Consider the following 17500-nt stretch of genomic DNA (forward strand, 5'->3'; position numbering starts at 1 on the left):
AGTCTGCTACCATTCTCCAATAGTTTACCATCTAGGTTGTCTTATGGAATACAGTCTGCTACCATACCTGGTGGTAATACAGTCTGCTACCATTCTCCAATAGTTTACCATCTAGGTTGTCTATACCTGGTGGTAATACAGTCTGCTACCATTCTCCAATAGTTTACCATCTAGGTTGTCTATAGGTGGTAATACAGTCTGCTACCATTCTCCAATAGTTTACCATCTAGGTTGTCTATACCTGGTGGTAATACAGTCTGCTACCATTCTCCAATAGTTTACCATCTAGGTTGTCTATATGGTAATACAGTCTGCTACCATTCTCCAATAGTTTACCATCTAGGTTGTCTATATGGTAATACAGGCTGCTACCATTCTCCAATAGTTTACCATCTAGGTTGTCTATACCTGGTGGTAATACAGTCTGCTACCATTCTCCAATAGTTTACCATATAGGTTGTCTATACCTGGTGGTAATACAGTCTGCTACCATTCTCCAATAGTTTACCATCTAGGTTGTCTATACCTGGTGGTAATACAGTCTGCTACCATTCTCCAATAGTTTACCATCTAGGTTGTCTATACCTGGTGGTAATACAGTCTGCTACCATTCTCCAATAGTTTAGCATCTAGGTTGTCTATAGGTGGTAATACAGTCTGCTACCATTCTCCAATAGTTTACCATCTAGGTTGTCTATACCTGGTAATACAGTCTGCTACCATTCTCCAATAGTTTACCATCTAGGTTGTCTATACCTGGTGGTAATACAGTCTGCTACCATTCTCCAATAGTTTACCATCTAGGTTGTCTATATGGTAATACAGTCTGCTACCATTCTCCAATAGTTTACCATCTAGGTTGTCTATACCTGGTGGTAATACAGTCTGCTACCATTCTCCAATAGTTTACCATCTATGTTGTCTATATGGTAATACAGTCTGCTACCATTCTCCAATAGGTTACCATCTAGGTTGTCTATACCTGGTAATACAGTCTGCTACCATTCTCCAATAGTTTACCATCTAGGTTGTCTATATGGTAATACAGTCTGCTACCATTCTCCAATAGTTTACCATCTAGGTTGTCTATATGGTAATACAGTCTGCTACCATTCTCCAATAGTTTACCATCTAGGTTGTCCATACCTGGTGGTAATACAGTCTGCTACCATTCTCCAATAGTTTACCATCTAGGTTGTCTATACCTGGTGGTAATACAGTCTGCTACCATTCTCCAATAGTTTACCATCTAGGTTGTCTATATGGTAATACAGTCTGCTACCATTCTCCAATAGTTTACCATCTAGGTTGTCTATACCTGGTGGTAATACAGTCTGCTACCATTCTCCAATAGTTTACCATCTAGGTTGTCTATATGGTAATACAGTCTGCTACCATTCTCCAATAGTTTACCATCTAGGTTGTCTATATGGTAATACAGTCTGCTACCATTCTCCAATAGTTTACCATCTAGGTTGTCTATACCTGGTGGTAATACAGTCTGCTACCATTCTCCAATAGTTTACCATCTAGGTTGTCTATACCTGGTGGTAATACAGTCTGCTACCATTCTCCAATAGTTTACCATCTAGGTTGTCTATACCTGGTAATACAGTCTGCTACCATTCTCCAATAGTTTACCATCTAGGTTGTCTATACCTGGTGGTAATACAGTCTGCTACCATTCTCCAATAGTTTACCATCTAGGTTGTCCATACCTGGTGGTAATACAGGCTGCTACCATTCTCCAATAGTTTACCATCTAGGTTGTCTATATGGTAATACAGTCTGCTACCATTCTCCAAAAGTTTACCATCTAGGTTGTCTATACCTGGTGGTAATACAGTCTGCTACCATTCTCCAATAGTTTACCATCTAGGTTGTCTATATGGTAATACAGTCTGCTACCATTCTCCAATAGTTTACCATCTAGGTTGTCTATATGGTAATACAGTCTGCTACCATTCTCCAATAGTTTACCATCTAGGTTGTCTATATGGTGATACAGTCTGCTACCATTCTCCAATAGTTTACCATCTAGGTTGTCTATACCTGGTGGTAATACAGTCTGCTACCATTCTCCAATAGTTTACCATCTAGGTTGTCTATACCTGGTAATACAGTCTGCTACCATTCTCCAATAGTTTACCATCTAGGTTGTCTATACCTGGTAATACAGTCTGCTACCATTCTCCAATAGTTTACCATCTAGGTTGTCTATACCTGGTGGTAATACAGTCTGCTACCATTCTCCAATAGTTTACCATCTAGGTTGTCTATATGGTAATACAGTCTGCTACCATTCTTCAATAGTTTACCATCTAGGTTGTCTATACCTGGTGGTAATACAGTCTGCTACCATTCTCCAATAGTTTACCATCTAGGTTGTCTATATGGTAATACAGTCTGCTACCATTCTCCAATAGTTTACCATCTAGGTTGTCTATACCTGGTGGTAATACAGTCTGCTACCATTCTCCAATAGTTTACCATCTAGGTTGTCTATATGGTAATACAGTCTGCTACCATTCTCCAATAGTTTACCATCTAGGTTGTCTATATGGTAATACAGTCTGCTACCATTCTCCAATAGTTTACCATCTAGGTTGTCTATACCTGGTGGTAATACAGTCTGCTACCATTCTCCAATAGTTTACCATCTAGGTTGTCTATACCTGGTGGTAATACAGTCTGCTACCATTCTCCAATAGTTTACCATCTAGGTTGTCTATACCTGGTAATACAGTCTGCTACCATTCTCCAATAGTTTACCATCTAGGTTGTCTATACCTGGTGGTAATACAGTCTGCTACCATTCTCCAATAGTTTACCATCTAGGTTGTCCATACCTGGTGGTAATACAGGCTGCTACCATTCTCCAATAGTTTACCATCTAGGTTGTCTATATGGTAATACAGTCTGCTACCATTCTCCAAAAGTTTACCATCTAGGTTGTCTATACCTGGTGGTAATACAGTCTGCTACCATTCTCCAATAGTTTACCATCTAGGTTGTCTATATGGTAACACAGTCTGCTACCATTCTCCAATAGTTTACCATCTAGGTTGTCTATATGGTAATACAGTCTGCTACCATTCTCCAATAGTTTACCATCTAGGTTGTCTATATGGTGATACAGTCTGCTACCATTCTCCAATAGTTTACCATCTAGGTTGTCTATACCTGGTGGTAATACAGTCTGCTACCATTCTCCAATAGTTTACCATCTAGGTTGTCTATATGGTAATACAGTCTGCTACCATTCTCCAATAGTTTACCATCTAGGTTGTCTATACCTGGTAATACAGTCTGCTACCATTCTCCAATTGTTTACCATCTAGGTTGTCTATACCTGGTGGTAATACAGTCTGCTACCATTCTCCAATAGTTTACCATCTAGGTTGTCTATATGGTAATACAGTCTGCTACCATTCTCCAATAGTTTATCATCTAGGTTGTCTATACCTGGTGGTAATACAGTCTGCTACCATTCTCCAATAGTTTACCATCTAGGTTGTCTATATGGTAATACAGTCTGCTACCATTCTCCAATAGGTTACCATCTAGGTTGTCTATACCTGGTAATACAGTCTGCTACCATTCTCCAATAGTTTACCATCTAGGTTGTCTATATGGTAATACAGTCTGCTACCATTCTCCAATAGTTTACCATCTAGGTTGTCTATATGGTAATACAGACTGCTACCATTCTCCAATAGTTTACCATCTAGGTTGTCCATACCTGGTGGTAATACAGTCTGCTACCATTCTCCAATAGTTTACCATCTAGGTTGTCTATACCTGGTGGTAATACAGTCTGCTACCATTCTCCAATAGTTTACCATCTAGGTTGTCTATATGGTAATACAGTCTGCTACCATTCTCCAATAGTTTACCATCTAGGTTGTCTATACCTGGTGGTAATACAGTCTGCTACCATTCTCCAATAGTTTACCATCTAGGTTGTCTATATGGTAATACAGTCTGCTACCATTCTCCAATAGTTTACCATCTAGGTTGTCTATATGGTAATACAGTCTGCTACCATTCTCCAATAGTTTACCATCTAGGTTGTCTATACCTGTGGTAATACAGTCTGCTACCATTCTCCAATAGTTTACCATCTAGGTTGTCTATACCTGGTGGTAATACAGTCTGCTACCATTCTCCAATAGTTTACCATCTAGGTTGTCTATATGGTAATACAGTCTGCTACCATTCTTCAATAGTTTACCATCTAGGTTGTCTATACCTGGTGGTAATACAGTCTGCTACCATTCTCCAATAGTTTACCATCTAGGTTGTCTATATGGTAATACAGTCTGCTACCATTCTCCAATAGTTTACCATCTAGGTTGTCTATACCTGGTGGTAATACAGTCTGCTACCATTCTCCAATAGTTTACCATCTAGGTTGTCTATATGGTAATACAGTCTGCTACCATTCTCCAATAGTTTACCATCTAGGTTGTCTATATGGTAATACTGTCTGCTACCATTCTCCAATAGTTTACCATCTAGGTTGTCTATACCTGGTGGTAATACAGTCTGCTACCATTCTCCAATAGTTTACCATCTAGGTTGTCTATACCTGGTGGTAATACAGTCTGCTACCATTCTCCAATAGTTTACCATCTAGGTTGTCTATATGGTAATACAGTCTGCTACCATTCTCCAATAGTTTACCATCTAGGTTGTCTATACCTGGTGGTAATACAGTCTGCTACCATTCTCCAATAGTTTACCATCTAGGTTATCTATATGGTAATACAGTCTGCTACCATTCTCCAATAGTTTACCATCTAGGTTGTCTATACCTGGTGGTAATACAGTCTGCTACCATTCTCCAATTGTTTACCATCTAGGTTGTCTATATGGTAATACAGTCTGCTACCATTCTCCAATATTTGACCATCTAGGTTGTCTATATGGTAATACAGTCTGCTACCATTCTCCAAAAGTTTACCATCTAGGTTATCTATATGGTAATACAGTCTGCTACCATTCTCCAATAGTTTACCATCTAGGTTGTCTATACCTGGTGGTAATACAGTCTGCTACCATTCTCCAATAGTTTACCATCTAGGTTGTCTATACCTGGTGGTAATACAGTCTGCTACCATTCTCCAATAGTTTACCATCTAGGTTGTCTATACCTGGTGGTAATACAGACTGCTACCATTCTCCAATAGTTTACCATCTAGGTTGTCTATACCTGGTAATACAGTCTGCTACCATTCTCCAATAGTTTACCATCTAGGTTGTCTATACCTGGTGGTAATACAGTCTGCTACCATTCTCCAATAGTTTACCATCTAGGTTGTCCATACCTGGTGGTAATACAGGCTGCTACCATTCTCCAATAGTTTACCATCTAGGTTATCTATATGGTAATACAGTCTGCTACCATTCTCCAATAGTTTACCATCTAGGTTGTCTATACCGGGTGGTAATACAGTCTGCTACCATTCTCCAATAGTTTACCATCTAGGTTGACTATATGGTAATACAGTCTGCTACCATTCTCCAATAGTTTACCATCTAGGTTGTCTATACCTGGTGGTAATACAGTCTGCTACCATTCTCCAATAGTTTACCATCTAGGTTGTCTATATGGTAATACAGTCTGCTACCATTCTCCAATAGGTTACCATCTAGGTTGTCTATACCTGGTAATACAGTCTGCTACCATTCTCCAATAGTTTACCATCTAGGTTGTCTATATGGTAATACAGTCTGCTACCATTCTCCAATAGTTTACCATCTAGGTTGTCTATATGGTAATACAGTCTGCTACCATTCTCCAATAGTTTACCATCTAGGTTGTCCATACCTGGTGGTAATACAGTCTGCTACCATTCTCCAATAGTTTACCATCTAGGTTGTCTATACCTGGTGGTAATACAGTCTGCTACCATTCTCCAATAGTTTACCATCTAGGTTGTCTATATGGTAATACAGTCTGCTACCATTCTCCAATAGTTTACCATCTAGGTTGTCTATACCTGGTGGTAATACAGTCTGCTACCATTCTCCAATAGTTTACCATCTAGGTTGTCTATAGTGGTAATACAGTCTGCTACCATTCTCCAATAGTTTACCATCTAGGTTGTCTATATGGTAATACAGGCTGCTACCATTCTCCAATAGTTTACCATCTAGGTTGTCTATACCTGGTGGTAATACAGTCTGCTACCATTCTCCAATAGTTTACCATCTAGGTTGTCTATACCTGGTGGTAATACAGTTTGCTACCATTCTCCAATAGTTTACCATCTAGGTTGTCTATATGGTAATACAGTCTGCTACCATTCTCCAATAGTTTACCATCTAGGTTGTCTATATGGTAATACAGTCTGCTACCATTCTCCAATAGTTTACCATCTAGGTTGTCTATACCTGGTGGTAATACAGTCTGCTACCATTCTCCAATAGTTTACCATCTAGGTTATCTATACCTGATGGTAATACAGTCTGCTACCATTCTCCAATAGTTTACCATCTAGGTTGTCTATACCTGGTGGTAATACAGTCTGCTACCATTCTCCAATAGTTTACCATCTAGGTTGTCTATACCTGGTGGTAATACAGTCTGCTACCATTCTCCAATAGTTTACCATCTAGGTTGTCTATATGGTAATACAGTCTGCTACCATTCTCCAATAGTTTACCATCTAGGTTGTCTATACCTGGTGGTAATACAGTCTGCTACCATTCTCCAATAGTTTACCATCTAGGTTATCTATATGGTAATACAGTCTGCTACCATTCTCCAATAGTTTACCATCTAGGTTGTCTATACCTGGTGGTAATACAGTCTGCTACCATTCTCCAATTGTTTACCATCTAGGTTGTCTATATGGTAATACAGTCTGCTACCATTCTCCAATAGTTGACCATCTAGGTTGTCTATATGGTAATACAGTCTGCTACCATTCTCCAAAAGTTTACCATCTAGGTTGTCTATATGGTAATACAGTCTGCTACCATTCTCCAATAGTTTACCATCTAGGTTGTCTATACCTGGTGGTAATACAGTCTGCTACCATTCTCCAATAGTTTACCATCTAGGTTGTCTATACCTGGTGGTAATACAGTCTGCTACCATTCTCCAATAGTTTACCATCTAGGTTGTCTATACCTGGTGGTAATACAGTCTGCTACCATTCTCCAATAGTTTACCATCTAGGTTGTCTATACCTGGTAATACAGTCTGCTACCATTCTCCAATAGTTTACCATCTAGGTTGTCTATACCTGGTGGTAATACAGTCTGCTACCATTCTCCAATAGTTTACCATCTAGGTTGTCCATACCTGGTGGTAATACAGGCTGCTACCATTCTCCAATAGTTTACCATCTAGGTTGTCTATATGGTAATACAGTCTGCTACCATTCTCCAATAGTTTACCATCTAGGTTGTCTATACCTGGTGGTAATACAGTCTGCTACCATTCTCCAATAGTTTACCATCTAGGTTGTCTATATGGTAATACAGTCTGCTACCATTCTCCAATAGTTTACCATCTAGGTTATCTATATGGTAATACAGTCTGCTACCATTCTCCAATAGTTTACCATCTAGGTTGTCTATACCGGGTGGTAATACAGTCTGCTACCATTCTCCAATAGTTTACCATCTAGGTTGTCTATATGGTAATACAGTCTGCTACCATTCTCCAATAGTTTACCATCTAGGTTGTCTATACCTGGTGGTAATACAGTCTGCTACCATTCTCCAATAGTTTACCATCTAGGTTGTCTATATGGTAATACAGTCTGCTACCATTCTCCAATAGGTTACCATCTAGGTTGTCTATACCTGGTAATACAGTCTGCTACCATTCTCCAATAGTTTACCATCTAGGTTGTCGATATGGTAATACAGTCTGCTACCATTCTCCAATAGTTTACCATCTAGGTTGTCTATATGGTAATACAGTCTGCTACCATTCTCCAATAGTTTACCATCTAGGTTGTCCATACCTGGTGGTAATACAGTCTGCTACCATTCTCCAATAGTTTACCATCTAGGTTGTCTATACCTGGTGGTAATACAGTCTGCTACCATTCTCCAATAGTTTACCATCTAGGTTGTCTATATGGTAATACAGTCTGCTACCATTCTCCAATAGTTTACCATCTAGGTTGTCTATACCTGGTGGTAATACAGTCTGCTACCATTCTCCAATAGTTTACCATCTAGGTTATCTATACCTGATGGTAATACAGTCTGCTACCATTCTCCAATAGTTTACCATCTAGGTTGTCTATACCTGGTGGTAATACAGTCTGCTACCATTCTCCAATAGTTTACCATCTAGGTTGTCTATACCTGGTGGTAATACAGTCTGCTACCATTCTCCAATAGTTTACCATCTAGGTTGTCTATATGGTAATACAGTCTGCTACCATTCTCCAATAGTTTACCATCTAGGTTGTCTATACCTGGTGGTAATACAGTCTGCTACCATTCTCCAATAGTTTACCATCTAGGTTATCTATATGGTAATACAGTCTGCTACCATTCTCCAATAGTTTACCATCTAGGTTGTCTATACCTGGTGGTAATACAGTCTGCTACCATTCTCCAATTGTTTACCATCTAGGTTGTCTATATGGTAATACAGTCTGCTACCATTCTCCAATAGTTGACCATCTAGGTTGTCTATATGGTAATACAGTCTGCTACCATTCTCCAAAAGTTTACCATCTAGGTTATCTATATGGTAATACAGTCTGCTACCATTCTCCAATAGTTTACCATCTAGGTTGTCTATACCTGGTGGTAATACAGTCTGCTACCATTCTCCAATAGTTTACCATCTAGGTTGTCTATACCTGGTGGTAATACAGTCTGCTACCATTCTCCAATAGTTTACCATCTAGGTTGTCTATACCTGGTAATACAGTCTGCTACCATTCTCCAATAGTTTACCATCTAGGTTGTCTATACCTGGTGGTAATACAGTCTGCTACCATTCTCCAATAGTTTACCATCTAGGTTGTCCATACCTGGTGGTAATACAGGCTGCTACCATTCTCCAATAGTTTACCATCTAGGTTGTCTATATGGTAATACAGTCTGCTACCATTCTCCAATAGTTTACCATCTAGGTTGTCTATACCTGGTGGTAATACAGTCTGCTACCATTCTCCAATAGTTTACCATCTAGGTTGTCTATATGGTAATACAGTCTGCTACCATTCTCCAATAGTTTACCATCTAGGTTATCTATATGGTAATACAGTCTGCTACCATTCTCCAATAGTTTACCATCTAGGTTGTCTATACCGGGTGGTAATACAGTCTGCTACCATTCTCCAATAGTTTACCATCTAGGTTGTCTATATGGTAATACAGTCTGCTACCATTCTCCAATAGTTTACCATCTAGGTTGTCTATATGGTAATACAGTCTGCTACCATTCTCCAATAGTTTACCATCTAGGTTGTCTATATGGTAATACAGGCTGCTACCATTCTCCAATAGTTTACCATCTAGGTTGTCCATACCTGGTGGTAATACAGGCTGCTACCATTCTCCAATAGTTTACCATCTAGGTTGTCTATATGGTAATACAGTCTGCTACCATTCTCCAATACTTTACCATCTAGGTTGTCTATACCTGGTGGTAATACAGTCTGCTACCATTCTCCAATAGTTTACCATCTAGGTTGTCTATATGGTAATACATTCTGCTACCATTCTCCAATAGTTTACCATCTAGGTTGTCTATATGGTAATACAGTCTGCTACCATTCTCCAATAGTTTACCATCTAGGTTGTCCATACCTGGTGGTAATACAGTCTGCTACCATTCTCCAATAGTTTACCATCTAGGTTGTCTATATGGTAATACAGCCTGCTACCATTCTCCAATAGTTTACCATCTAGGTTGTCTATATGGTAATACAGTCTGCTACCATTCTGCAATAGTTTACCATCTAGGTTGTCTATACCTGGTGGTAATACAGTCTGCTACCATTCTCCAATAGTTTACCATCTAGGTTGTCTATATGGTAATACAGTCTGCTACCATTCTCCAATAGTTTACCATCTAGGTTGTCTATACCTGGTGGTAATACAGTCTGCTACCATTCTCTATAGTTTACCATCTAGGTTGTTTATATGGTAATACAGTCTGCTACCATTCTCCAATAGTTTACCATCTAGGTTGTCTATATGGTAATACAGTCTGCTACCATTCTCCAATAGTTTACCATCTAGGTTGTCTATATGGTAATACAGTCTGCTACCATTCTCCAATAGTTTACCATCTAGGTTGTCTATATGGTAATACAGTCTGCTACCATTCTCCAATAGTTTACCATCTAGGTTGTCTATATGGTAATACAGTCTGCTACCATTCTCCAATAGTTTACCATCTAGGTTGTCTATATGGTAATACAGTCTGCTACCATTCTCCAGTAGTTTACCATCTAGGTTGTCTATATGGTAATACAGTCTGCTACCATTCTCCAATAGTTTACCATCTAGGTTGTCTATACCTGGTGGTAATACAGTCTGCTACCATTCTCCAATAGTTTACCATCTAGGTTGTCTATATGGTAATACAGGCTGCTACCATTCTCAATAGTTTACCATCTAGGTTGTTTATACCTGGTGGTAATACAGTCTGCTACCATTCTCCAATAGTTTACCATCTAGGTTGTTTATACCTGGTGGTAATACAGTCTGCTACCATTCTCCAATAGTTTACCATCTAGGTTGTCTATATGGTAATACAGTCTGCTACCATTCTCCAATAGTTTACCATCTAGGTTGTCTATATGGTAATACAGTCTGCTACCATTCTCCAATAGTTTACCATCTAGGTTGTCTATACCTGGTGGTAATACAGTCTGCTACCATTCTCCAATAGTTTACCATCTAGGTTGTCTATATGGTAATACAGTCTGCTACCATTCTCCAATAGTTGACCATCTAGGTTGTCTATATGGTAATACAGTCTGCTACCATTCTCCAATAGTTTACCATCTAGGTTGTCTATATGGTAATACAGTCTGCTACCATTCTCCAATAGTTTACCATCTAGGTTGTCTATATGGTAATACAGTCTGCTACCATTCTCCAGTAGTTTACCATCTAGGTTGTCTATATGGTAATACAGTCTGCTACCATTCTCCAATAGTTTACCATCTAGTTTGTCTATACCTGGTGGTAATACAGTCTGCTACCATTCTCCAATAGTTTACCATCTAGGTTGTCTATACCTGGTGGTAATACAGTCTGCTACCATTCTCCAATAGTTTACCATCTAGGTTGTCTATATGGTAATACAGTCTGCTACCATTCTCCAATAGTTTACCATCTAGGTTGTCTATACCTGGTGGTAATACAGTCTGCTACCATTCTCCAATAGTTTACCATCTAGGTTGTCTATATGGTAATACAGTCTGCTACCATTCTCCAATAGTTTACCATCTAGGTTGTCTATATGGTAATACAGTCTGCTACCATTCTCCAATAGTTTACCATCTAGGTTGTCTATATGGTAATACAGTCTGCTACCATTCTCCAATAGTTTGCCGTTTTTTGTTGTATAAACAGCTGAGTTGTGTTTTCTGTCATTTATCTGGTTTTGTTAATATCGTGTCTTTTTATTATGTCGTTTCGTTTAGTCACAATATGTCTCAATGTACATTATGGCAAACAGTAGACTTTGATTTAATGTAAACAAACCACTAATAAAGTTATTACGAATTTATTTGAATTGAAGTCGTAATGAAAAACTAAATGGATAACCCCTCTTTCTCTCTTCCCCTTCCTCTCCCCCTCCTCTTTCTCTCCCCTCCTCTTTCTCTCCCCCTCTCTCCCCTCCTCTCCCCCCTCTTTCTCTCTTCCCCTCCTCTCCCCCTCCTCTTTATCTCCCCCTCCTCTTTCTCTCCCCCCTCTCTCCCCTCTTTCTCTCTTCCCCCTCCTCTCCCCCTCCTCTTTCTCTCCCCCTCCTCTTTCTCTCCCCCTCTCTCCCCTCCTCTCCCCCCTCTTTCTCTCTTCCCCCTCCTCTCCCCCCTCCTCTTTCTCTCCCCTCCTCTTTCTCTCCCCCTCTCTCCCCTCCTCTCCCCCCTCTTTCTCTCTCCCCTCCTCTCCCCCTCCTCTTTCTCTCCCCACCTCTCTCCCTCCCCCCTCCCTCCCTCTCTCCCCTCCCTCCCTCTCTCCCTCCCTCTCCCCCTCTTTCTCTCTCGCCCTCCTCTCCCTCCTCCTCTTTCTCTCCCTCCTCTCCCCCCTCTTTCTCTCTCCCCTTCTCTCCCCCTCCTCTTTCTCTCCCTCCTTTCCCCCTCTTTCTCTCTCCCCCCTCCTCTCCCTCCCTCTCTCCCTCCTCTCTCCTCCCTCTCCCCCCTCTCTCCCCTCTCTCTCTAGACGTACTAGGCACAGTGTTAAAGCAGAGAAGATCCGTCGAATGATGGATAATTATGATCGTCACGTGACCATTCACTCCATCATGGGGAGCTCTCGCCCAAACTACCACCGCATCAGGAGGCCAAACTACCCCCCAACAGGACCCAAGCCCACCCCATCAGGAGGCCAAACTACCCCCCCATCAGGACCCAAGCCCACCCCATCAGGAGGCCAAACTACCCCCCCATCAGGAGGCCAAACTACCCCCCCAACAGGACCCAAGCCCACCCCATCAGGAGGCCAAACTACCCCCCATCAGGAGGCCAAACTACCCCCCCCATCAGGAGGCCAAACTACCCCCCCATCAGGAGGCCAAACTACCCCCCCAACAGGACCCAAGCCCACCCCATCAGGAGGCCAAACTACCCCCCCAACAGGACCCAAGCCCACCCCATCAGGAGGCCAAACTACCCCCCCATCAGGAGGCCAAACTACCCCCCCATCAGGAGGCCAAACTACCCCCCCATCAGGAGGCCAAACTACCCCCCCAACAGGACCCAAGCCCACCCCATCAGGAGGCCAAACTACCCCCCATCAGGAGGCCAAACTACCCCCCATCAGGAGGCCAAACTACCCCCCCAACAGGACCCAAGCCCACCCCATCAGGAGGCCAAACTACCCCCATCAGGAGGCCAAACTACCCCCCAACAGGACCCAAGCCCACCCCATCAGGAGGCCAAACTACCCCCCCATCAGGAGGCCAAACTACCCCCCAACAGGACCCAAGCCCACCCCATCAGGAGGCCAAACTACCCCCCCATCAGGAGGCCAAACTACCCCCCAACAGGACTCAAGCCCACCCCATCAGGAGGCCAAACTACCCCCCATCAGGACCCAAGCCCACCCCATCAGGAGGCCAAACTACCCCCCCATCAGGAGGCCAAACTACCCCCCCCAACAGGACCCAAGCCCACCCCATCAGGAGGCCAAACTACCCCCCCATCAGGAGGCCAAACTACCCCCCAACAGGACCCAAGCCCACCCCATCAGGAGGCCAAACTACCCCCCCATCAGGACCCAAGCCCACCCCATCAGGAGGCTAGCCCGTCACAGTAAGTTTCCTCACCACACCCAGGCTGCATCTCAAACTACCCCCCCCCAACAGGACCTTAGCATCAGGTGACTAGGGATAGGGCCAGGATTAGGGCCAGGTTTAGGATTAGGGCCAGGTTTAGGATTAGGGTTAGGGCCAGGATTAGGGCCAGGTTTAGGGCTAGGGCCAGGATTAGGGCCAGGATTAGGCGAGGGCCGGGATTAGGGCCAGGGTTAGGATTAGGGCCAGGTCTAGGGCCAGGGTTAGGATTAGGGCCAGGATTAGGGCCAGGGCCAGGATTAGGGCCAGGGCCAGGATTAGGGCCAGGGCCAGGATTAGGGTTAGTGCTAAGGTTAGTTTCAGGCTGCATCTCAATAGTTGCCTCGTCTTTTCTCTTGAATTGAAGTCACAATGAAAAGATGATCTTCTCTCTCTCTCTCTCTCTCTCTCTCTCTCTGTCTCTCTCTGTCTCTCTCTGTCTCTCTCTCTCTCTCTCTCTCTCTCTCTGTCTCTCTCTGTCTCTCTCTCTCTCTCTCTCTCTCTCTCTGTCTCTCTCTGTCTCTCTCTGTCTCTCTCTCTCTCTGTCTCTCTCTCTCTCTCTCTCTCTCTCTCTCTCTCTCTGTCTCTCTCTGTCTCTCTCTGTCTCTCTCTGTCTCTCTCTGTCTCTGTCTCTCTTTCTCCTGATAGGCCCAAGTCCTCAGACAAGGCCCTCCGCGACCTGGTAGGAGAGCAGCGATTGGTCCAGGGCTCTGAGAGGTCCTGCCCCCAGCTCTTCTCCTCGCTTCCTGACGTGTCGTCGGTCGGCCTCTCCGGGAGACCCGTAACCCCGGGTCACAGCTCTGCCCACGGGTCCACAGAGTCCCTCTCCCTCAGTGAAAAGCACTTCGGAAAACACGGAATTCGGACGAGGAGGAGGATATTCTTGATTTAGGAGCGCTGGTCTCTGAACCGGACACACAGTTGCAACCGGAGGAGGACGAGGGGAAAAGGGGGGAGGAAGAGGAAGAGGGAGAGGGAGAGACAAGGATTCCCCACTGTCTGGTGGAGTCTGTGTTTAGTGCAGATCGCGACGATGGTGACGACGAGAGGCCCGTGGCTTTCTCCGAGTCGATTGGTCAGAGGGTGAGGAAAGAGAGGAAGAGCAGAACTAGGAAGACGGACTCTGATAGGCTGGAGCCTGCTGACATAGCGAAGGACGCTAGCCATTCAGTGAGCGAGGGGGATGGAGAGAGAGAGGGTGGAGGAGGGACGTTGGTGGGAGAAATGAACGATGGAGGAGAGCAGGTGTGGGATGGGGGAGAGGGGGTGAGGGGTGGGGGAGAGAGGGTGAGGCCTGAGTTGTTGGAGTTTGTTGGAGACTGGCCTTCAGAGGAGGTACTGGAGCAAAGAAGAAGAAGAGGAGGAGGAAGGAATGGGAAGCGCCCTGGGAGGGAGGAAGAGGGAGGTGGTGAGGGGGAGGAGGCAGGTCCCAGAGGCAGCCAATCAGAAGGGCTTCCTGGTAGCGGGCCTCATGTCACAGAGTTCCAGAAGCTTCTAGAGCTCTTACAGACAGGTGTTGACTCCCACCCTCTGCCCACCTGCCCTTCCCCCATCCTCTCCCCCTTCTCCCCGAGCTCAGACCATTCAGTTGAAGGAGGAGAGAGGGGTGAGGCAGGGGGGAGGAGAGGGGAGGCTGATAAAGACCGAGTCCTGAGTCGGGAGGAATTACCTGACTGTGTGGTGGTTGAATCCAACACCGTGGAGCAGAGGGAGGGAGAGACCATCCAGGTCGCCGTAGAGGGGGGGACGACTCGGGGTTTAGTTGAGGAAGACTTGGTGGAGGTAGAGGGAAGCCATCCTGGTAAGGTAGATCGAGGCCATGTTGGTGAGGTCAGTCAGTGTACTGATGCTAGTGAGACCAGGATGGAAGTTGAAGTCGGCCATCTTGGTGGGGGCAGTCAGTGTGCTGATAGTGACAGCCATATTGGTGAGGGCAGTGTGGAAGCTGGTGAAGACAGCCATGTTGGTGAGGTCAGTCAGTGTACTGATGCTAGTGAGACCAGGATGGAAGGTGAAGTCGGCCATCTTGGTGGGGGCAGTCAGGAGCGGAAGCAGCAGAGTCGCAGGGCGGGGAAACAGTGCAAACTGGCACTCACCTTCACAAACAACACCCCTCCCTCCCCCAAACCACAGATAGACCTCGCCCCTGACCTTGACCCTGACCTTGACCCTAATCTCGACTCTGACCTTGCCCCTAATCTCGACTCTGACCTTGCCCCTAATCTCGACTCTGACCTTAACCTTAACCCCGACCTTAACCCTGACCCTAACCTCAACCCTGACCTTAACCCTGACCCTAACCTCAACCCTGACCTTAACCCTGACCTTGACCCAAACCTCAACCCTGACCTCGACCCTAACCTCGACCCTAACCTCAACCCTGACCTCAACCCTAACCTTAACCCTGACCTCGACCCTAACCTCAACCCTAACCTTAACCTTGACCCTGACCTCAACCCTGACCTTAACCCTGACCTTGACCCTAACCTCGACCTCAACCTTAACCTTGACCCTGACCTCAACTCTAACCTTAACCCTAACCCCCACCGCCCCTCCCCTCCTCCGTCATTGGCCGACACAGATCGCTCCTCCCAGACCGACCCGCAAGACTTCGCCTTCCTCTGGCGTCTCGACCACAGTCGTCGCGACGACCCAACCGACGCCTCGGGAGACCGCTTTCCCGCTAACGACACCCTCGTCGTTCTCCACGGCAACCCTTCCCGTTTCCTCCCGGAGGTATCGGCTGCGGTCTCGGCGGGCGTCGCGGTTAACCCTTCCGGCCAGCGAGTGGTGCCGTACCGCGTGACGCACGAGAAGGGGAACCAGGTGGAGGAGAGGGAGCTGGAGGAGGGACGGACCAGGCAGCAGAACCTCTTCATTCTCAGACGCCATTTTAAACTGGTCAACAGAGAGACACTGGACGACCTCTATGACAAGTGTCAGCAGGTTCGGGATGTTTGTTGTTTATTATTGTTGTTTATTATTATTGTTGTTGTTGTTGTTTATTGTGTTGTCGTTGTATTGGCTGAGGCTCTTATCTGTGAAAAGGAAGTAAGCCTTGTCTGAGCCAGAAGAGCTTAGAGGCTTCTTGCCCTACTTCCTGTTTCCGTAGTGAGACAGTTCGATGTACCAGGACACCCCCTGGACAGGACACTAGTCTATTTCCTGTTTCCGTAGTGAGACAGCTTGATGTACCAGGACACCCCCTGGACAGGAAACTAGTCTATTTCCTGTTTCTGTAGTGAGACAGCTTGATGTACCAGGACACCCCCTGGACAGGACACTAGTCTATCTATGTCTGAGTCCCAAATGAAATCCTATTCCCTATATAGCGAGGCCGTAGGGCCCCGTTCCTTATATAGCGAGGCCGTAGGGCCCCGTTCCCTATATGGTGAGGCCGTAGGGCCCCGTTCCCTATATGGCGAGGCCGTAGGGCCCCGTCCCCTATATGGCGAGGCCGTAGGGCCCCGTCCCCTATATAGCGAGGCCGTAGGCCCCCGTCCCCTATACGGCGAGGCCGTAGGGCCCCCGTCCCCTATACGGCGAGGCCGTAGGGCCCCCGTCCCCTATACGGCGAGGCCGTCCTAAATGAATTTTAAACGTGTAATTGTTTCCTCCTTCAGGACCTGGAGTGGACCACTAATCTGTTGCTAGACTCTGGAGAGAGACTGTTCCTAGAGGAGGAAGAGGAGGATGAAGAAGAAGAAGAGGGTGATGAAGATCTGGACATGGCCGAGGCGGTGTGTCCGGAGGACGGGACGGAGAGACGGATTACACCTCCAGGAGAGCAGGCTCCGGCCTCCAGCTGTTCTGATAGTGAGACGTTTGGAAGAGGGAAGGAGGAAGAGGAAGCGCGGAGGACAGGGGAACGAGTGGACGAAGGGTTAAGGTGGGTTAGCGGACCGAACCATCCTGTGTCTCGGGGCGGGGGCGGTGGCACAGAGGAGGGAAACTTGGGAGAGCAGGAAGTGGTTCGGGACTCGGAGAACGGAGGGAGCGCGGAGC

The 17500-nt window shown here is 45.2% G+C and overlaps 1 protein-coding gene across 1 annotated transcript in view; it reads left to right on the forward strand.

Moving 5' to 3' along the window:
• Positions 1-17500, forward strand: part of LOC106592047 (uncharacterized) — a 63563-nt gene that overhangs the window by 17063 nt on the left and 29000 nt on the right. Inside the window, 4 exon segments of the mRNA XM_045712705.1 lie at positions 12385-13542; positions 14144-14286; positions 14337-16441; positions 17119-17500. The exon segment at positions 17119-17500 is cut by the window's right edge and continues 216 nt beyond it. Of these exon segments, the coding sequence (XP_045568661.1) occupies positions 12385-13542; positions 14144-14286; positions 14337-16441; positions 17119-17500 (3788 nt within the window).

Source organism: Salmo salar, unplaced genomic scaffold, assembly GCF_905237065.1.
Source record: "Salmo salar unplaced genomic scaffold, Ssal_v3.1, whole genome shotgun sequence".
NCBI classification, from domain to species: Eukaryota; Metazoa; Chordata; class Actinopteri; order Salmoniformes; family Salmonidae; genus Salmo; species Salmo salar.